Source organism: Podarcis tiliguerta (genome assembly GCF_965153285.1).
Source record: "Podarcis tiliguerta genome assembly, chromosome: 17".
Lineage (NCBI taxonomy): Eukaryota > Metazoa > Chordata > Lepidosauria > Squamata > Lacertidae > Podarcis > Podarcis tiliguerta.
In genome coordinates this window covers 36,199,320-36,222,584 of record NC_139550.1, presented here as the reverse complement: position 1 = coordinate 36,222,584, position 23,265 = coordinate 36,199,320, and the positions used below count along the sequence as shown (strand labels likewise).

The following is a 23,265-nucleotide window of genomic DNA, read 5'->3' as shown; positions in this document are numbered from 1 at the left end:
CCGCCCCCCGCTTTCCTCACCACAATAACCCGGTGAGGTAGGACGGGGGAGGGGGCGGGCCTGAGGCCGCCCAGAAGGGATTGGAAGCGGTGTCTTGGCGGGCATCGCCTTCCTTGGCACTGTAACCACCGTAGCCTAGGCTGGGTCTCCAACGGGATGGGGATATGTTTGTGGGCATCGATCAAGCCGGAGTTTCTGAGCCCTGCAGCGTTTTGTTTTTGCCTCTGGTCCTCCTTCACTTTCCGCTGTAGATTTCCCTCACACATGTTCTTAATTCGGGAGGCAATATGCTTACAGTATTTGGCTATGGCAGCTGATCTGAATGAAGCAGAAACTGGATAAGAATAAAGATGTGATAATATGGAGTAAGAAGGGGGACATTAGCTATGAGTACTTGTGCACGAAAGAACGGAAAGGTCCACTCTTTTTAATTCTGAGAATAACTAAAGCATGCCATTCCTTCACCCTGGCAGCAACACATTACAGGAATGCATTCCCTAGTTCATATTTTGAGGACATAAGGTTCCCAACTACTCTCTTATTGGTCATCTGCAGTGTGCTAGTTGCTGCTGCCGGATACAGTTCATATCTCTGTCCAAGGTTTTCCAGCACACTTTCTGCTTGCAGGAAAGCAGGTAGCTTTGGGGATATTGGTCTCCTGTTTCTTACGGGCTTTCAATTAAAAACAACACATTTTTGAGTGGATGGTCAAACAAAGCAATGCTATAAAAATGGCCCCTGTAATTGGAGGCATATTCTTTGTGGGACTGAGATTGGGTGTGGGTTTATCCCTGGAGATGCTAGGGATTGAACCAAGGGATTGAACCATTGCATACATAGTGGACGCTCCATCACTGAGCTATGGCCCTCCACGAGTGGTTTTCTTACACAGCAATGCTGGCCTCAAGATTTATGGGATATATCTTCCAGCACACCAGGGGTTGTACATCGACCAGTCTCTGAAGGCTGAAAAGGATTATGATTGCATCAACTGGCAATAGTTATAAATTCTGTATAGGATAGTGGTCCTGTGCCTTCACGAGGTCCGTGGAAGAACATCTGCTTTGCATACAGAAGGTTTCAAGTTCAATCTCTGGCATCTCCAGATAAGGGTGAGAGAGACTCCTGCCTGAAACCTTTGGGAGCTGCTGCTAGTCAGTGCAGGCAATACTGTGATAGGTGAACCAATGGTCTGACTCAGTATATGGAGGCATCTTATGTTCCTAACAGAAAAGGGAATTTCAGCATAGGTTTTTCTACTATACTGTGATGGGAGGAAGTGCACTGTTTGGAATACTCCTTTTTACAAGGTTTAGGAGCCCTGTTTTTATTGAAGCAGGGTGTTCGTTTTGTGAATGCATTTCAGTAAGAGCCAAAAGCAATTGTCTCAGCAGAATAGTTGAAACGGAGTGGGTCTGTTCAAAAACCATGAAAGCCAGCTTTTGGTGATTAGGCTCTAGTATCCCTGCTGTTCCATTAGTTTGGTGGTTTTCAATGTTCCTGTGTTTGAGAAACCCCTTTCCCATTTATTTATTTTGCTGGTGAGCCCTTGTGTGTTACAGTAGATTTTGGAAAGTGGGGGCACAGATTTCTCCTTAGGCTTGCTTCACTCATGGAACAGAAAGGGGTGCTAGAAATTGTATTTTATCACTTCAGACTGCAGGTGGGGTTGCCATTTTTTATGCTCCTGCGTATAAAATGTTCCCTGCAAGAAGAACACCAGTATGTTGAGAAGAAAGGGACTACTATCTACCACAACATTTTTGTCTGCTGCTATAGCTTTTAACTGTGGAGCATTCAAAATTTTGTTGCCCAACCTCCAGTTTGAAGTGGTATAATCCATTCTGCTACATTAGAACTCATACCCCCTCAGTCACAGACTATTGAGTGGTATTCAGCTAAGTTTTACTTAGAATAGAACCACTGAAATGAATTAACATGATTAAGGCCTGTCCATTAATTTCAATAGGTCTACTCTGAGTGAAATGTAATTGACTATTACTACTTTGTTAAATGGGATGCGGGTGGCACTGTGGGTTAAACCACAGAGCGTAGGGCTTGCCGATCAAAAGGTCAGCGGTTCGAATCCCCGTGACGGGGTGAGCTCCCATTGCTCGGTCCCTGCTCCTGCCAAGCTAGCAGTTCAAAAGCACGTCAAAGTGCAAGTAAATAGGTATTGCTCCGGTGGGAAGGTAAACAGCGTTTCCGTGCGCTGCTCTGGTTCGCCAGAAGCGGCTTAGTCATGTACGCCAACTCCCTCGGCCAGTAAAGTGAGATGAGCACCGCAACCCCAGAGTCGTCCACAACTGGACCTAATGATCAGGGGTCCCTTTGATACACACATGTACTGTAGCAGGCACCATCTCTTTTGAAATGATGTTCGCCATGCTTGTTTTTATAATTTGTGTTTGTTTTTTAAAATTACTTGTATTTAAACCATTTAAAATCCTGATTAATCAGTATGCCATTTTAATTAACAAAAGTTTTAAAATTGATTGAAGCTCTATAATAAATGTGGAAGTATGTGTGATCTTTTCAGTTTTGTTTCTGGTCTTGGAAGATAAGAGTATTTTCAATGAAGTATATGTTAGAAAGACAAAGGTTGTGGAAATTGGTGTAATTTTCATGTTTTTATTTTCGCATTGAACTGTGAGTTTGGTAGTGTATGAGCATCAAATGTGATTTACTTCTGATTAAAATGTGCAAATTTGTGGTTGCTATGCATGTTATGGTTGCATTTGTAAATTTGTGGTTGCTGTTCTGTTCCTGCACAAGAGCTGCTGAGAACGTGAGGCTGTCTGTGTGTGCGCACGCACGTTTTGCTGAGCTTGGCATAGTCATGCTAGCACATCTTTAAACCGACTAAATTAAATGACATGTGTCTGCAGAAGTGAGCTAATACTATCACCATGTCTTATTTCTGCCTACTTAATGCTCTCACAGAGAGTGGAAATCTCCACTGCTGAAGATGGGAAAGAACATATTCGTTTGACATCCGGGTGTTCTGCCTTTATACACCATCCATCTCTGTGTATCTTTCTCCCCCTCTCTTTTATAGGGCAGATGGTTTACCCCATGTAGTTTGCTTCATTGAGACTTTGTTGGCATGTCAAGCTGTACGAGGGCTGCCTCTGCTTCCATCTCCTCCTCCTCCTCCTCCTGCTCTCTGTGTATATATGGAGGGGTTTCCTCCGAATAGTACAGCCCAGACAGAAGGTAGAAGGGAGAGGATTGCTCTTCACCTGCTTATCAGACGAGGTTCACCATTACCCGGAAGTTCTTCCTTGTAAGGAGGTGGGGGTCTTTTTCCCCCTTGATGCAGTAAGCATCCCCCACCTCCTTTTTACTGCTTCCATGGGGTTTGTTTGAGAGGAGTCCACAGAGATGGAGAGATGCCTCCCCGCGGGCGCTAGCCCAAACCTTACACATTTGGGTAAGAAGGGGGTGGTCTAGGGATGGTTTTTGTTCCCTAAAGGATGGGTGGGTGGGAAGAAGAGAGATCGCAAAAAGAGGAGGGGGTCTGGGCGGCTTTTGTGCATGTGACTACAGTATGTCTGGATGAATCGCCGTGCTGAGCACTGTTGGGAGTGTTGGTGGTTGGAGTAGAAAATGGATCCGGCCGGGGATTTATGTTATTATCTAAAGTACCAATACTTAGAAATTAAATTATTTGAAATCAACACGACTTAGTTCCTAGAAAATATGTGCAGCCTTGAGGTATCAATTAGTCGTCCCCCCACCCCCAGGCTGGGGGTGATTTAATCTGTGAGTGTTGTTTGGTGTTCAAAAGACAGGTGTGTGGGGGGTCACGATGGATGGAATTTCTTTGTTGGGTGAGTCATGTGCTCAAAAATGATGAGGCAGGGAGGAACGATAGAGCTGGAATTTTATACTGCTATTTTATTTAGCATGTGGAGGAAAGAGGCAGAGTTCGTGTGTATAGAATTCCAATGGACCAGATAGGGGAAGAGAAGAAAGCCTCTTCTTAAATTATTTGTGGCTTTTACTCTCATTGTTCCACAATGTCCTATTAACCACATGCCTAAAAAAACCCTCTATTTTCCCTTTTGTATGTGCTTTCTATTATTGTTTGTTTGCATCTACCCTCCTGTGTTGTGGTATCAACCTCATTCTGCGGGATTTTTTTTTTTTTAAGACCTTTTGTGTGTGGCTGTGTAGTTCCTCCACCCCTAGGAATTTTGCAGACTGGATTCATCAGTGGGGTTTTTTTTCCTCATAGAGGGGAGAGTGTATATGTAGATTGTGTTTGTTTTAAAATAACTGTGGCTACAATACTAAACACACTTCCTGGGGGAATATCCTCCACGGGACATCCTGGGACTTTCTTCTGAGTAAACATGCATAGGATTGTGCTGTTTGAGTAATTTAGCTTTGTTGGTGAAATATTTCAATTGGGATGGGTGGGGGGGTTTGATCAGCACTTCCATCTGGGGCATCTCTCCTTGTCTGATCACCCAAATTAAATATATAGTTCCTTTGCTTTCCTTAGATGGATTTTTATTAATTGTTCTTCAGAACCATTGCAGCTGTTTGTCTGTTTTGTACCTTATATCATGTTATTTTTTGATACTTTAATATCCAGCTGCCTTTAGGTTGCATTTGAAATGAAAGTCATGTAATAGTAGGGACAATAGGTTGGTGAGTGCTTTCTGCATACTTTTGTTGTGCATTAAAAAGTATCACTCAGACAAACCCAGGTTTCCTAGTTGTATTATGAAATTTTGCTCATGGTTTGAGACTGTAATAAAAGGCATTTAAATATATCCTGCAGCTATCTAGGTTCCTGGTTTAGTTCCTGTTGCCGGCAGAAAGGTAAGAACTTGGGAGCTGAGCAGCAGATTTTAGTATCTGGGTCATGAAAGTGGAAATAAAGTCCCCCGTGACTTGGAATTTTGGCTTCTAGATATCCATTTGTCTCAGAAAGGTGCAATGCATAGATCAAGATTCCATTAAGCTGTTGTTGATTTGGCAGTATGGAAGGATCTCTGGCAATAGGGTGGTGGTGGTGGGGTCCCTAAGAATGGGAAAGAAGGAAAAGAAAAGAAACATAATTTTTCTTCATAGCAGAATTCAAAAATAATAGGAAAAATACAGTGCTCCATCGTAGTTGTTGGTGTTTGATGTTCTGGTTGGGTGCTGAGTTTCTTTGGGAGGGTGTTGCTGTTGCAGAATGTTGTGATTTATTCACACCACTCATCAGAAGGAGCCTCTGTCCCCTGTCCATGAGTTTATTGCTAGTGTCTGCAATTATGATTTTAAAAAAATACAAGGCTCCTTAGAATAGAACCTGAAAGCAGAAACAATTCAGATTATTTTAAGTTACTGTTGAAATGTACATTTTAAATAAAAGTCATATAGAGTTCCAACAGTTCTAAAAAAAAATATTAGCCAGCTGTTATTTGTGTGCGTATCTTTCGGGAGCATAGCAGACAGTTTTGACTTGTAGCTGAACCCAAACACTGCTGTTGGTCAAAGACCAAGACTCCTTAAAAGAGGTTGGGTCCCTTACTGAATAGTTTAAGCATCAGAGACTATGCATTTCAGCACTAGCCTGGTAGCCATGGGCAACAAGGAATTCCATGTAGGTGAGTGAGATGGAGTGCTTTGTCCCTTTTCTGCAGCCAGCATAGAAACACAACAGACTGCAGAAGGGAATCAAACTCATCATCACTCGTCAGCTAGCCCCAAGTAGGTTAGTATACATTTCTCTTTTTTTGCATTCTTATAGCTTTGGTGGACTTCTTTACAAGGTTGTATTATTTTGTAGAGTTAACAACAATGTTACCTAATTTAGTATTTTATCCATCTTTTTAATTTGTTTGTGGGTGACTTTTAAAAAGTGGCAGCAAATGACTCCTATTGAAGCAGTTAGAACAGGACCAGAAAGGGACCAGAGCTCCCTTTATCAACCCTATTAGGCTAGACAAGCTTGGATTTTGTGTAAAATTTAAGAGAACTGTTCTGTTTCTTGGACCTAGTAGTAAACCCTAACACTAGACTTTGTACCTCTCTCAAAATAAGAGGTGGGCATTCCTTCCCTCCATAGGCATGGTTAGTTCTGGACTTCTCCTTGAGTGTTGGGCAGGAGATTGCTTTGGGATTATTGTTTTAGTTTTGTATGCTGCCTTTTTGCTTCCTATACTCACTTCTCAATATCCAACATGATATGGATTCTTCCCTTTTTTAATATACCTGCCTTCTGAGCCATAGTAGGTGATGCTAGCAGTTTTTATTTTGCCTAAAGTATGGAGGAACATTGAGTAAAAGAGACAGTCAAAGACTGAATTGGAAGTATAGGTAGTTCTGTGAACATTGTGATCAAATATGGAGGACCAAATCACACTTCTGATAGTACAGATAGAGAAAGCATTGCTTATAAGTCAGGGTTCCTGGTTTGTCTTATGTTTCTTTTCTACTGGCTAGGATATGTAGATTTAGCATAGTTACAATGCTTGTTTACTGATCATAATGAATATGGTACTATCTGTTTAAACTCTCCTAAATGCCTCAAACAGATTTTTCCTAATTTGCAGGTGAACTTTTCCCAGTCCTGAATATAGCTTGAGTATATGGCTCTTTGTCAAATGAACAGCTACAAAGTCACAGCTGTTCTATATTCCAAGAGTAGCAGACATTTTAAATGTTAAATCATTTTTTTCTGCATAGGTGAGGTTGAGACATTTCCTTGACATTTCTGAAGTATATGTTATGTTCAAGAGTTGATATTCTGGCAGATGCTGCATTTGTAACACTTCTGGCTCTTCCCATGCCTTGTCCAGGGTTTTCAACGTAGTCTTTAAGAATGAACACATGGGAAGAGTAGCTTTTGCATATTGTGAAGAAAGCGTACTGGAGAAAATCTTTTGGGTGAAATCCAGTTCAAGCGGAAAGCTTTCGATCCAGCTGAGGAGTCTGCTAACATAAGAGAAGGGAAGGTGATTTTTGCTGATTTTCTCCTTCCCACTGCAGCCTCCTGCAGCACCTTCCACACTATTCTGGAGGGTCACCCAACAGTTTGGAACAAATTTTCAACAGGCATGGTTGGAAGGGCAAATTGTCAAAAATCACCGCTCCTTGCCTAACTTTAGTAGACACCTCAGGTGGGTCAAAAGCCATTCTATGAGCAAAATGGCAACATTTTATTTCACCCTTTGTTTTTAGAAACGTTAATGATGATGATGATAATAATGGAGTTTTTAAAGAACAAAATACCCTGTGATTTCATATTCTTCTTCTTCTTCCCATAAAATATTAATAGTCATTTAGATAGTGCTTTTTTAGTGTTGAGCCTTCTTTCTATATGTTACCAAAGTAATTCTAATAAAGGTGAAGGGCTGAAGTTGAGTCTTCTCAGCAGTCACCCAGTGAGTTCATGGCTAAGGTGAGCTCCTGGCTTGCATCTAAAACCCTTAGTTCCTATGCTGCTGCTGCTTTCATTCATGCTGGACAGCTTATTTAAAGTGGCTTAAGCTTCAATCACTTTTTGATTTAGCCAAAAACCAATCCTACATCTAATTTCTGGCTAACAGCTACTATACATCTATGTTCATAGCTTGTCTGATTGTGGAAGGTAGCCAAAACTTGTGAGCTGGCTCTTTTTAACTTTATAGATGTGCTGATTTGTTAACCAGAATCTCTATTTTTCTCTGTCAGTAAAACTGTAACCTCTTCCATCTATGAATGCTGTTTTGAAACAAGGTTCAGCATCAACTATGACTGTTGTTTCCTCATCAGAGACTTACAAGTAGGAACCAATGTAGAAATCATTTTGATGCTAAGGCAATTTCAGTTACTGTGGTTGTTAGAGATTCGTTTCTGACACTGAATGTGTTGATCATTTGTATTATAATTGTATGGCCAAGCCCACCCACCACACTTCCTCAAAAGAAAATTTTCTGGACTGTCCTTTCTCATCTGTCATAGAGGACTCTGAGATCTCAGATCTCTTTATTGCAACCCTCCCTCCACCCTGCAAAGTTTTATACCCATGATAGCTAGAGACTCTGTTCCAAAATATTTATGTGGATTATTCAGATTACAGATATGATTAATCTTATAACTGACTGAATCTGTTCTATTAGATGGCTAAGATTTTGAAGAATCATGGATCAGGGAAGGGGAATCTGCTGTCTGGTCATTTGTTACCCTGCCCAAGTTTCTTTAATGTGAGTCAGAAGTTAATCCAGAAGCATTCAGTGCCAGAAGAGATGTGATGGATTAGATAGTCATAGGTGGAAACAGCATTATTATTGTTTTTCTGTATAGAGTTGAATGGGACCTTGAGGATCATCCAGTTGAAGTTTCTGCAATGGTAGGTTTCCATTGTTCTGCCATTTTTTTTAAGGTTAAGGAAGATGATTGCATAACTTCTCTGGACGACTCATTCTAGTGCCCAACTATTTTTATAATATGGAAGAGTTTTCTGATATCCACCTTCAGCCTACTGCAACTGAAGCCTGTTACTCCCTCTTCTCATTGGCAACCATATTTAAAATATATGTTTATTGGCATATTTTATAAAATATGGTTACCAGTGCTAGATAACATTACTTTAGCCCTGTTTAGGGAAGTTTTTAATGTTTGATGTTTTATTGTGCTTTTCATACTCTGTTGTGAGCCACCTAGAGTGGCTGGGGCAACCCAGTCAGATGGGCAGCATGCAAATAATTACTATTATTATTATTAGCTGAAACCTCACCAGTGCTAAACAAGGTCAGTATTGCTGCTTCCTATGGCTTAAATATAGCATTATGTTAAAGGAGATGAACCCAAAATGGCATAGTAGATGCGTTTTTTGGCAATCCTGTCTACTGCTGACTTGCTTCCAGTTGTGGCCAATTATAATCTTGGCCATTCTCCACTGTATTCAAGTCTAGATACTTTCTTCAATTTTGTTTTAAGTATTTTCCTCCCAAGTTATAGCTGTTAAGTTGCATTTTATTACTTTAAGACAAGACAGATAGCCAGTGCTTTCTCTCAGTATTTTTTTATCTGTTCTACTAGTTTCAGTCTGGCTAATTTGTGGGCTCAGTGCATTGTAACCCAACCACAGTCTCCATGGTTGGGATGACTAAAAGGTAAAACAAAACTGAACCCCGAATAAGTAAAAACATTAAATTGCCCCCAACATTTCCGTGATCACATAGTCTCTGTTTTCTAAAATGACATGGTGAGCAAATGAAGTAGTTGATTTAAAAAAGAACAAAAACAATGAACCATTTTAAAACTAGCATTTGTGTATACAAGCTGGGGCTTCTCTGCAGTTAAGAGTCACCATGGGAATGTCACTGGCTCAGCTGGCTTTTGGCCTCAAGGGTGAACTGTTGATCATATGTCATATGTCTGCACCTGTTAGCATATTCGCTTAGTACCATTTTTGCTAATGACCTTGGCAGCAAAGTTGCACCTGTGAATTCATTCACATTTTGCCCCATCTTGTCTTTTTGGTGGTGCTGGGGTAGCTATTAATAACATTTATTGTTACATAGTAAGAAGGTTGTTATGATTAATTTTCATAGCATATTTGAATTTAGAATTTCTTTTAGCCTTTTGATTGCATAAAGAGAGCAGAGCTACATAAATGAGATATTGATGGAATTTCACTGGCTTCTTTGGTATAATGTATCCGCTGTGTTGAGCTGCGTATCAGTAATCATTTCTTAGCCATAACACGGTGGTGGCGGACCGGCTGGCAAAGGTTGCCACAAATCCTAGTTATTTTGAGATATTTTGTCAGATGATTTTTGAAAATCTAATTTAATAATGGCTTGATTATAGTTCTAGCTACATGTTTAGCAACAAGCTGAAAGACTTCTCAATATTTGGTGAAGCAAATACGGTACTTCTTTTTACAAACATTTCTTTTTGTATTGTATGTTCTGCTATAGCTTAATAACACTGTCTTTAATAATGCTGTTTATCAGCCACCTAAGGCTTGCTGATCAGAAGGTCGGTGGTTCGAATCCCCGCGACGGGGTAAGCTCGTCAAATTGCAAGTAGATAGATAGGTACTGCTCCAGCGGGAAGGTAAATGGCGTTTCCGTGCGCTGCTCTGATTCGCCAGAAGCAGCTTAGTCATGTTGGCCACATGACCCGGAAGCTGTACGCTGGCTCCCTCGGCCAGTAAAGCGAGATGAGCACTGCAACCCCAGAGTTGTCCGCGACTGGACCTAATGTTCAGGGGTCCCTTTATCTTTACCTTTAAGATAGAAGTAGACTGACAAGTCTGTAATATCCTTGGTCTACCTTTAAAAAAACTGGTATTGCTTTGACTACCTTCCAGTTCAAATATATAACTTAGTGATAAGTCACATACTTTTTGTAAAAGATCAGCAATTTCATACTTGAGTTCCTTTCAACTCTGGGTGAATGCCATCCAGCTTCAATAAGTTGCCAGTTTTGAACTTGACAATCAGTACTAAAACCACATCTAAAAATATTTGACATAGTTATTCTGATGCAATCCGCCAACACAGTTGTTCAGGCACAGGTAGCTCTCCAAAAGTTTCTTCAGTTAAGACAGAATTCATTTAGACTCCAGTACAATTTTCTTATCCATCTTCAGCACACATATTTATTTATTTATTACATTTATATCTCATTATTCTCAGAGGAGCTCAAGGAGGCACACACAGTTCCCTCATCTCCATTTTATACTCACAGCAATCCCGTGAGATAGATTAGGCTGAAAGATGGTGACAAACCCCAGATCACCCCATAAACTTTCTGGTTGAGTGGGAATTTGAACCCTGGTCCCCCAGTCCTAGTCCACCACTGTTAATCAGCACACCACTGGCTCCTTTTAATGGCTTGTCATTTGATGATTCTACTGTTCCTAGTTTCCTGCTTGGGATAAACCAGACTTCCGCAGCCTGGTGTTTATGAGATTACTAAAAAGGAAGGTTGCTTTTTATTTCTGAGTCTTTGAAATATACTTCAACAGAATATTTTTACCTGGTCTGTAATTATGAAATGTTGATCAAAATTGAACTGAGATTGTTGACGGAAAAGAATGCTTTAACTCACGGTTGCTTTGCGAGATAGTTCAAAAATTTGTTTTCTTTCCCCCCCTTGTGTTATATTTCTTCCCAAACTAAAAGCTCACATTCAAAATATGCTTTCTCAAAGGAATATTTATCTAGCAGGGACCAGATACTTTTTGTCTTTAAAAGATGCTCAGGAGAACTGCAAAATAGTTTCCCGTGGACATGCTGTGATAATAGCTTCATAGGAGCCTTCTGTCAGGTACATTCCACTTAGCTGCTGAATGAACCACGAGGCTTCAGCCTGCTCTTTTTAAAATGAATACATTGTCTTCCCTATTTCCCCAAGATTAAACTTTGATAAAACAGCATGGTTGGACTGAATTATTTCAGAAACAAATTATATATTTAAAAGCCTTTGATGAGCTGGTTACAAAGTAAGGTGAAGGGAAGCCAAGTAGATGCGCCTTTGTTGCAGTACAGTACATATTTGTAAATAAACTTGGCATATGACTGCAAGTATCTAGAGGGTTTTAAAGGGAGTCCATTAACTCATCCATTTGCTTGAAGCTTTGTTGTTGTTGTATGCTAGCTGATTAAATGCATTTCCATTGAACAATTGATTTTTTTTTCTTTTTTACATTTGAAAGCTGTTAAAAAAAGCCTCAAAACCGCATTCAAAATCCCAAGCACTGTGGCCACAGAGCTACCTTCATAATACAACATGCTAGCAGGAAATACCAGTTTATCCGGACTTAATTATTAAGCATCCACAATGCACATTCATAACATGAGAATAGAAGTACTTCTTTCAGTTAATTTATAAGGAGCAATTGTGGTAAGGGCAGGACATAAGGGGAGTGGTGTCTAAGAAAAGCTGTTAGTTGGTTTCTGTTGTTCTGAGGCAGCATATGTCAATTTAGATACATACACTGCCTCAGATAAATGGCAGTACAGTATTAGGATTTTTGATCAACAGACTGGGGGTTCTGTTCCCTGCTCCCTTGTATGACCCAGTGGAAGCAATATGATTCCTGTGTGTGTATCTACATACTTCCTAATTTCTTTCTGTTTGAACGTTTTTTGCATGGAGGTAGGCTTGAAAAAATGTTTTTATATAGTCCCCGGTGTGAGGCCACAATATTCACTGGCCTTTCTAAGCATCCAACAAGAATTGGAATTTTGATATTTGTTTAGGTGAATGCAGTACTTTGTAATACAAATAATAAAGTGAGAGATGACCAACAGGAAAGGTGTATTTGAGAATGTTAGCATTAGTTCGGCTTTGGCAACTGGGTGAACTAATTTACAATAGTTGAGTAGGAGGGGAGGAGAGATACCTAGGTCAGCAAGTTCTTTTTGTACGTCAAACAATCAGTGCTTTTGTATACAGTATACTTGATGTAACAGAATATATTGAAGCCATTATTGTGTATGATTTGATCTATATTGCATGTAACTCTCATTGAGTTTAAAGCAATAATAAAGTTTCAGCAAAAAAAAGAGGAAGAGCAAATAGGTTTGTGTTGCTGGGATTAAGGAAGACCAGATTAATTAAGTGAAAGCTGCGTTTTTGGTGGCTGGCTGCTTCGTATTTCACTTTCTAAAATGATCCTGTTTTCCCTCCCCTCCTTCTTGTTACAGGTTGCCATGGGAATCTTATGATAATCTGAGAGGAAATAAGTCCTGGTAACATTGCCGTTACTCATGATGTGCCTGAAGTGAAGAGGAAGGGAAACACTTAACATATCCAAGTGCCAAGGCTCTGCTGTGTCATGGCTACGGACTCTGGTGAATCAGCCAGCACAGAGGAATCAGAGAAACCTGATGGAGTCTCTTTGGAAGGTAGGGACTCCTCTGCTGTTGCCCCTTTGACCATGGAGACCAGGACCAAAGAGGATGTCAACACACCTGCCTCTGGGCCAACTACAGAGAGGAAAAGGTTTTTCCGAAAGAGTGTGGAGATAATGGAGGATGAAAAGGCCTTGGAACCCACTCCAAAGGATGAACAGGAGCAGTTTGTGGTGGGTGACCAGAGGGTGGCTCATCTTTCTTCCAGTGGTCTGGTGGCAGGCCAGGAGGCCAGATGTGAGCATGGCTCGAAGGTGAATTTGGAAGCTTCAAAGGAAAGAACCAAGAAAGAAATAGAAGAGGAGGCCGAGATGAAGGCTGTGGCTACATCGCCTGGAGGAAGGTTTCTGAAATTTGACATTGAGCTGGGGAGAGGGGCCTTCAAAACAGTGTTCAAGGGCCTGGATACAGAAACCTGGGTAGAAGTCGCTTGGTGTGAATTGCAGGTTAGTGTAGATGAGTTCCATCAGTCATTCATGTGTCTGTCTGGTGTTCAGAAGGGCTAACTTTGTCCAGCTTTTGAGAGGTACATTTTGGGATATCCAGAAATTTACATGACTAGAGTGGTCATACTGCAGAGGCTTCTAATGCAGGAACTAGCAACTTGTATGGAATCTTGAGAAACCTGGCTTGCATTTTTTAAAAGAACAAGTTACTAGTCTTCATTGTTACAGATAAAGATATACAGCGGTACCTCGGGTTACATATGCTTCAGGTTACAGACGTTTCAGGTTACAGACTCCACTAACCCAGAAATAGTACCTCGGGTTAAGAACTTTGCTTCAGAATGAGAACAGAAATCGTGCTCTGGTGGCGCGGCTGCAGCTGGAGGTCCCATTAGCTAAAGTGGTGCTTCAGGTTAAGAACAGTTTCAGGTTAAGAATGGACCTCCAGAACGAATTAAGTACAACCCGAGGTACCACTGTATTGCTATTTCTGCTAAATTCTTAGAAGCCAGAGATAATCTGCAATTGTTGGGCCACAGGTCTTTCCCCTACTTCTGCCTCCTGCACTTCATTGCCACTTCTGAAGTATTAACAATTTTGACACCTTTTACTCAGTTCATGTCACAAACTGGGAAAACATCCAATCATGCAGTGCTTGCCCCCTCCCAGATAAATAAACTGCACCAAATAAAGTACACATGTTAAGTAAATTTATGCAAATTGTCAACAGAACTGGGTTTTGTTGTGGCTTCAGTACATTTTTTAAAGCACTGAATTTCAGCACCCCTTGGCTACATTCCTTGCCTATGATAGGATCTCACTTGAGTTGGTATTACTTCATACAGACTTTTATAATGTATAATACTGAGAGTATCTCAAATAGCAAGGAATTTCTTTTTTTCACCAGTTCACAAACCAACTGACTAATCAATATTTATTTATAAGTAAGCACGGGAAATAATTGCTTATAAATACATAGTTTACATACGGTTTCTGAGTGGTTTCCTAAGCAGACACTATTAATGGGTGGTTTCCTCTAATTTAGGAGTTGAAGTATCATGTAAGGTAAAGGTACCCCTGCCCGTACGGGCCAGTCTTGACAGACTCTAGGGTTGTGCGCCCATCTCACTCTATAGGCCGGGAGCCAGCGCTGTCCGCAGACACTTCCGGGTCACGTTGCCAGCGTGACAAGCTGCATCTGGCGAGCCAGCGCAGCACACGGAACACCGTTTACCCTCCCACTGGTAAGCGGTCCCTATTTATCTACTTGCACCTGGGGGTGCTTTCGAACTGCTAGGTTGGCAGGCGCTGGGACCGAACGACGGGAGCGTACCCCGCCGCGGGGATTCGAACCGCCGACCATGCGATCGGCAAGTCCTAGGCGCTAAGGTTTTACCCACAGCGCCACCCGCGTCCTGAAGTATCATGTACCTTCAGACTATTATCTTAGTGGGATGCTCTCCCAGTGATGGAAGTGTATGTCAAAATGTGGCCATAAAGTTGGAGTATACACTAATTGCTCAGGAAAGTGCTTGCCTCAATTTCCATTCTCAACTAGACATTGCCTACATTTCTTTCCCTTGCCCTCTTTGCTTTTGCCCTCTATCCATCTCTTGGTTCCATAGCTTCTGTCCTTTGCTATATCTTGACCCTTACTTTAGGCTCCTGCCTCCTGCCTCCTCCTCCACTTCTGTTCTGTCCTATTCAGATAGAACTTGTCCCTAAGATTATTTTAGGAAAAGGCCTCGTCAAATGTTGGCATCATGCGTATGGAAACATTGCTGAGGGATGGATGAACAATGATGCAGAAGTAGCCAAATTGGTCCGCTCTAGATGTTGCTGGACTACAACTCCTATCATTTCCAACCATTAGCTGTGCTGCCTGAGGCAGATGGGAGCTGAAGTCCATTAACATAAGAGGAGCACTCTTAGCTACCTCTGGGTTCTTTGAAAATTTGCTTCTTCTCCTCCTCCAAGTCTAGTGTTGTCACTCACTTCTCTTTACAGCCAGTAGTTCTGCTGATGTTGCTCATGCCTATGTGTCCACATTCATTCTTAAGTCTTTGCTTCCTTCCAGGTCTGTTAAGCTCCACCACTTTTGCCCCTTGGTTGCTATGCTTGCCAACAGGATAGAGCTGCAAGTGGGCCGTGGTGTTATGGCTGGTGTGAGTGTCACAAGATGCTTTTTTCCAAATGCAGGTGAAACCTTTTGTGTGCAGTTCATTTGTAGTCCTCTTTGCCAAGTTTCAGACAATATTCCTCCCACAGGATGACCAGTTTTTTAAAAAGGGAAAGGTTCCTGTAACCGTAGGCATAGCCAGGATTTATGGGGGGGGGGAGGACACCCATCTGCCATCATCCTCTGTCTGGCTCTGTCTAGCAGATTCAGAATGAAATGTCTCAACAACAGTTCTTTAAAATTGCTTTAAATTACATCCCCCTCTGACCGTAACAACAACAAACGTAAGCTATGAACTCTGCACCGATCTGAATTCTGAACTTGAATAAACTGAACTATATCATTGACAAAGCCTGAGGGCTTTCTGCCGTATAAATAGCCTGTGAGAAACTTCCATTTGTTTCTACACAGGCCCTGCAGGTGCTTGCTTTCAGGAGAAAATGCTGGAAACTATGAGAAGCTTCCAGAACCAAACTACCTGTGATGTGACTGGTCAGTTGGCAGAAGCCACGCCTATCGCTCAGTTGGATTGCCAGTTGTGTTGCTAGAAAGCGCCACAACATACATCATCCAAATGACCTCCGCGAGAATTTCAATTTCAAATATCCTGATTATTTCTGCATTTACTAAAGTATTTTTATTTATTCACTTGATGGGGGGGGGCAGCCTGTAACTTTAATAGTTGTGTGTAACAGGTGGCATTTTGGAAAGTGCAGAGATGACAAAAACTCAAAACAATGAATGATGTAGAAATTATATTCTTTACATCTTGCCACTCTACTCACTTATGCCAGCAAAGCATTCTGGAGGTGGCAGCAAACAGACACAAATAGACTTTGGGGTGAGGATATTAAAAAGGGATTAGACAAATTGCTGGTGAATGGGGCTATCAGAGGCTATTAGCCATTATAGTTTAAAGGAACTTCCAGGTTCAAAAACCTGTTGCTGAAGGAAAGTGGGAGCGCTGTTGCCTGCTAGCAAATTTCTTGGAAACAGATACCGGTACTTGGCTACTCTGGGAAACAGGCTGCTTGACTAGGTGGGCCCTAATCCTGACTCTTACAGTGTTTGGCAACTCTGTTGTCAAAGGTAGTTTACTTGTCCTGTAATAATAAACTGGATGTGGGGTTGGACCAGATGAACTTCGGGGGTCCCTTCCAGCTTTCCAACTCTGTGATTCTATTGTGTCCCCATAGTTGTCCCGCTTTGGAAGAGATAGACTGTAATAGAGGGCTAAGCATATTATGTGAATAGCAGGTGAATGCATTAGAAAGACCATTCAGAGGGAAAGTACCATTTTAAAGCAAGCCAGGTCCTTGCTTGCATTTTCTTTGTAATGGAAAATTGATTTGAGTAGCTATGATTCAAAAAACAGTGTGTGGTTGTTCCCTCACCCGCCCCCATATACCCATCAGTGGGTGGTGAAATAACTACTGAATGCCTAATAATTGGTTTAATCTCCTCCACAGCTAGTTTAGCCTAAGCTCATCAGAATTTTCCATGCCATGCATCTAAACAGCTCCTCTGCAGTGCTGGCTGAGTTTAAAGCAAAGCTTATGCTGTGCCATATTTGTAGCCTTATCAGTTACAACACTCATTGATCCAGCACCACAATCTATATTCTTTCCTCCAGCATTGTCCTGAGCACATTAAAAGAGTAATTTAGCAGGGCTGTTTGTTTGGATACAATATCAAAACAATAAATACAATATGTGAGAATTTCAGTTGGTATGTTTGTTACTTAGACCTACTTTTAAATATATTTATTTCAAAGTAAGCCCTATTGGAAGCATCAGAATTAAACTTACTGTGTTTATGAAAAATGTTACTAGCTATATTTTTAACTCATTAATTACTGAATGAAAGTAATTTCTGGTCCTCAAGCTTAAGGAATGTGTTTGACCCCAGATCTTGGTTGTGAATCAACTCCAAGCATTGTTGGTCTACAAAGTTTATATAGGCTCTTTTCTTAAAATATAGATGAAGGCATTTTAGCTCTGAACTCTTGCTGTGGTAGCAGATTCCATAGCTGGCCACCTCTCTGTGAAGAATGCTTTTGCTATCCCTGCCCAAATTGTTTGAGGGTAGAATATTGTCAGGTGACCTGGGTTTTATTCTTGGACTTGCTATTACTTTGCTGTGTGACTGGAATGTATCTTTTTTCTGTGCCCCATCAATAAAAAGTGGATGACACATTTGCAAGAAGATGTAAGGCTTCTTGAAAAGTGCAGTATGAGAAGTGCTGCATAACCTTTAGTCAAATCTTTTGGTACTTGTGATCATTCTAGGGCTTAGAGATGATTAATGCTAGACTGCATCTGCTCAGCTTTTGCTGGGGTTGCTTTCACTTTATCAGCCGTAATAACTCATTGCCCACTTTACTGCCAGAATCTATTTTAAACCCATCTCAAAGTTTGCCCCAGAAACTTTCCATGCTAATTCCTCTTTCCTTGTGTGCATTGCAGGTAAGGAAGTAATTAAGTCAAATATGCATCCCAGCACTGACAAGATTAAAAGATGTTTTATACATGAATGTCAGACCTAGAGCACTTACAGATAGCCTGTTTATTGAGCATTTGTCCTGATTTGTTTGCACATTTTCGGGGGGAGGTTAGATGAGATGGGCTGTTTATTGAGCATTCGTTTGGAATGATTGATTTGCATAGAGGTTATATGACATTGCATCAAATGATTGCTGTCCCACACTTTTCAATGCATTTCCCCATCACTTTTTTTTAGCCGCATTGTATTTTTATATTTTATTAACAGGTAGAGTTGATTTTTATTGGAAATAATAAACTGCTCAGTGGAGGAAGTTCTTCCTCAATAAGCAGGATATATTAAAATAAGGTTTTTAAAAAAACTCTTCCTGCCCTTTGTGATCCCAAGGACAGGTCACCATAGCAACTGTTATTTTTCATGTTCCAAAGATGCACATAACCACAGTCACTTAGAGACAACTATGATTGAGTGGAATTTAATTTTCTGAAATATATAAATAACTTCCTGATCACTGAGTGAGTTTGTTGAGGCTGATAGGAGCTGGATGGGAGTTGGGAGTTCAACAATATCTGGAGGATTCTTGGACCACTCTGAGGTCCTTCTTTGTGTGCCTTCTCCAGGAGAGGTCTGGAGGGTGGTAACATGAGAATGGGCCTTTTCTGCAGTGGCTCCCCATTTGTGGAATGCTCTCCTCAGGAAGGTTCAGCTGGTGCCTTATTAATTTTTCTTATTTTATTTTATTTATACCCCGCCCATTTGGGCGGCATCCAGCAGAATATACAAAACATAAGAAACCGTCAAACACCAATTTGCCTTAAAGATTATTGTTTTCATGAATTTATTTATTTATTTATAACATTTCATACCTGCCTTTCAATGATTGGCTTACTTTTTAATCCATTATACACCTTTAAGCACCAGGTGAAAATGTTCCTCTTCAACCAGACCTTTGGCTAATTGAGATCCAATGCTCTTTTAAATGTGTTGTGGGAGGAGGGATTATTGGTTTGTTTTTGTTCTTTTTTATTATGTATTTTGCAATATACAAATTTAATAAATAATAATAATAAATAATAGGCTCCCCACTCCCATGCTATGCTTCCATACTTTCTAGGAGTGACCCTTTATAAAGGCAGCCCTGTTTCATTCTAAATCTAAATACATTGCTTGTGATTGCATGAAAAAATGTCAAATAGCCATCACTAGTGCTATTTTTCTAGCAAAAGCGGTGCTGGCACTCGCCACAAATGCCTCCCTTGTTCTCTTACAATGGCAATGGCACCCACCTGAGAGGTGCTGAAGCTGAGTTCCGTTGAGTTCCATCTCAAACCACCCCCCCCCCCCAGCTATCACTGTAGCAACATGATCAGGACCTGGGACCACAGCAGATGGGAGGGAGGGAGAATGAAATGTGTGTGCCATCCATCCTTACTTCACACACTCCAATTAATTCATTACTTCCTGATTAACTATGTCTACCTGAAAAAGTTCAGAAGGTGGTGGTGCATAGGTGGAACTTCTCTGTGGTGGCTCCATGTAATGTCTACCTCCCTACCTTCTGCCCTATCAGTCTCAGTGAGCACTAACCTCTACTGGTTTATTTATATATGTATTTATAAATAAAAGAATAAACACACACACACACCTTTCAACAAGACGCTCAAGGCAGCTTGGTTTATGGCATTCCACAGATTTCCATCTTGCTGTATAGCATCTACTGGAAGGGATTGTCTGGAGAGTTGGGGGCATGGAGTCATCAGTAAGCTAAACATCCTTTTCTATCAAGGAGAGCGTGTTGAGCTGGTGTGTAGGGTCAAACATCAGTTAACAAATTGGGATTTAATCCTCTTCTGGGTGGTAGCTGACTAAGTAAGATTTAATCCAGACACGATAGAGGTGTTTTTGGTTGCTAGGACTAGTAATCCTGGGATAGTGATGCAGCTAGTTTGGGATGGGATTAGACACACCATGAAAAATCAGGTCCACAGCCTGGGAATGCTCCTGGACCTGGCTTTGATTCAGGATGATCAGGTGGCAGAGTTTGCCCAGTTTAAGCTGATATGCCAATGGTGCCTCTTTTGTGGGAGGGAAACTTGGGGCTGTATTCATCTAACCCTTATATGAAGTATAACTTAATGGACTTAAGTTAGTCATGGTGGGTCTACTCTGAATGAAAATTTGTTGAATACAACCCCTGGGCGTGATCACTCATGCCTTATTTAAATTGACTGTCAGGAGCCATACTGTATCTCCAGAACTACAAAATCAATTTCATGCCCTTACCTCGGACACTGATTCTTGGCCAGAGGAGCAAGAACAGTGGTTGCAGATCTCAGAAGACACTGAGGTGGCGGTGAAAGGTACAGTGTACAGAATTCCTGCTGCTCATCAGAAAAGGAAGAGACGTGTGGTGGTGGCAGGTGACTCCCTGTGGAGGGGGACAGAGGCAGCAGTCTGAGGAGGAATGGCTCTCCTTGACCTGATTGTCTTCCTTTCTGAATGACTGCCATAAGTATGGGAACTGAGTGCCAGTCCATTGGAACGACTTCTTAGTGCTTCTTTCCAGCATGTGTGTGTCTTTTCAAAAGGAAATTACCTCCCTGTTGGTTGGAAATTAAATAAGAAAGAAAAAGTCACGTAGGAACAGCACGAAGGTTGCTCTCTCCTCTGAAAGCTTTAGTTAGCAGCAGCATTAACAGCTAAATGTGTAATTCTAGTGCAAGTTTGCAGCTGACCACTATGCTCACATTGTTTTTTACAATCTATTTAGCATGGAATCCTTTGCTTTCACATTTTTTTAAAAAAAACCCTCTGCCTTCTGCATAATGGCAGATTTGACTGTTTTTGGTCTTGCTAAACAGAAGTATCCAATATTGGTTCCTGTGTCTGGTAATTTTTATCCCCGAGTGAAGACTCGTTGAAATAGATGTTGTCAGGGCTGGCTCCTGGTCCCAGCTCACAGAGGACCAACGCTGGCTGGTATTTATGTACAAAAGTCTTTATTGAAGTACAGTTTCCATTTCCACGCCGCAGCGCTCCAGCTCTACGTCTGGACTTTAGACCGGCGAAGCTCCATCTGAGTCCCCGCCCCCTGTACACCAGTTTAAGACTCTAGCTTTACTCCACCTCTTCTTTCTCCTCTGGGTCCTGCTGCCCTCCGGGGCCCCTGTCTCCCTGGATTCCTCTGAGGCTGACGATGACCCCCCTGACTCCTCCCTCTCTCTTCGGCGGGCTTTAGGACCTGGCTCTCTTCCCGGGCTGCCCACTGTGCCTCCCTCCTGTACATTTGAACTTGGCGCGCGCGTGCGTTTAACTTTCCTGATGACCGTTTCCTCACTCCCCGACGGAGGTGTGGTCAATCCTGCCTCACGTTCTCCCGCTGGCAGCGCTCCACCTGATCCCGATGCCTGGGACTCCTCCCCCCTACTGCACTCTGGGGGGGACGTGGGCCCTGATTTCCAACTGCTACTCTCTGAGTCCCCTCTGCCCCCTTCTTCCCGAGGTGTCCCCCTGGGCACTCCCCTTGCCCTGACCATGGGAGCTCCTTTCTGTGAATCGTCCGATTCACTGGAAAGACTCAGAGACCTCGGATCGCTGTCATCGCTGACATTTCCTTCGGACTCCTCCCCTTCACTCTCCATTTCCTCCTTATCCTGTGCCTCTGCTCCTGAACCCCTGACAGATGTGTTATGGTTTTATGTGAAAACATTAGTTTCCTGAAGCACTTCACTGTTCTGGCACTGTAAAATGAGAAATACAAAACAGATAAAATGATTCCTTTTATTAGATTCTCTTCTGTTGTTGAAGACACATGCATACCTTCCAGTTACTTAGAGCTCTTTATCAACAGGAAGTTGGTTCAATAAAAGATTAGATGAATTTAAAGTGTTCTGTTTTCTATTTTGCAATTTACTTGCAATTTATGCACATTTAACTTGTGCAGGTTCAGCTTTACACACTGGACAAAAGAAATCAAACAGAGGTGGAAAGAGACTTTAGCAGTCCCATCCACCACTGAATCCAATTGGAACCCAACATGTTTTGACTATACACAATTTTGGCTTTAGGCAATATCCCCAGAGCATAACCCCTGTGCAAGTTAAGAGTGGCTTGTATGAGAAATTGATTCAAAAAGTATATGGTCTCAAAACATGGATTCAGTAAGGGTAGATCATATAATTGTTAGCAATACCAACAAGGCCATAAATTCATTATTTTACTACATTTAAAGAGATATTTGACTACATGGAATAAGGAAAGCAAATATTTAATTTTAGAAAATGAAGATGAATGTAAGACTTTACAAGCATAAGTACCTTCTGCTTTTCATCAGTTGCCTATATGGCCCCCATCTTCCATCGCTTATATTTTTTAAGCCAGGCAAAATGTTTGCCCTTCTGCCCTCCAATATTAAGCAGCTATCAGATCTTCTGAGTGCCATTTAGACCATTGTTTATTTTGGCTTATTAAAAGGTAAGAGATTATGTTGGAACATCAGTCATTTTAAAAGGTAATCAACAAAAAGGAAACATAGAAACTGAACAAGTCATGGAAATTGGCTTCATAGGCAGGTGATCAGCACTTAAGTAAACAGTGGCTCTTTGTCTTTGTTCCAAAGCTGTTGGAAAGTTTTGTCTTTGCAACTGCAAAGAGTGACTGACATTGGGATATCTTACAAAGCATCAGACACTTATGTGGAAGGAAAAGAAAGTTTGGTGACAGAGGTCTGCTTAATTCTCAGATAAGCTGGTTAAAGCAGTAGTTATCAAGAGTAGAACAATGTATGTAGCTGCTCCCTACAGATTTTAATATCTGTATGGATTGTAATTGCTGGCAGACATGGAGTGATTTATGGGAAGCTATTCTGTTGACCATAAGGTGGTGTTGTGGGTTAAACCACAGAGCCTAAGGCTTGCCGATCAAAAGGTCGGTTGTTCGAATCCCCACAACGGGGCAAGCTCTCATTGCTCTGTCCCTGCTCCTGCCAACCTAGCAGTTCGAAAGCACAAAGTGCAAGTAGATAAATAGGTACCACTCTGGCGGGAAGGTAAACAGCGTTTCCATGCCAGAAGCGTGGTTTGCCAGAAGCGGCTTAGTCATGCTGGACACATGACCCGTACGCCGGCTCCCTCAGCCAATAAAGCGAGATGAGTGCCGCAACCCCAGAGTCATCTGCAACTGGACCTAATGGTCAGGGGTCCCTTTACCTTTACCTTTATTCTGTTGACCAGTCAGCCAATACAGCCAGGATTTGTGGTGCTATATGGTTACATGTGCAAAGCCA

At 41.6% G+C, this 23,265-nt stretch overlaps 1 protein-coding gene across 11 annotated transcripts in view; it reads left to right on the top strand.

The window, feature by feature from the left end:
• The window catches only part of WNK3 (WNK lysine deficient protein kinase 3), an 87,873-nt gene that overhangs the window by 363 nt on the left and 64,245 nt on the right, over positions 1–23,265 (top strand). For 8 of the 11 annotated variants that reach the window (XM_083419155.1, XM_083419165.1, XM_083419163.1 and 5 more), the window contains exons 1-2: positions 3,225–3,433; positions 12,648–13,300. In XM_083419155.1, coding sequence (XP_083275281.1) covers positions 12,779–13,300 — 522 coding nt within the window. In that variant the 5' untranslated portion in view covers positions 3,225–3,433; positions 12,648–12,778. Of the gene's footprint in view, positions 1–3,224; positions 3,434–3,596; positions 3,718–5,642; positions 5,714–12,647; positions 13,301–23,265 lie in introns of those variants that run through there. The other 3 variants (XM_083419158.1, XM_083419159.1, XM_083419160.1) reach the window with 3 other exon arrangements.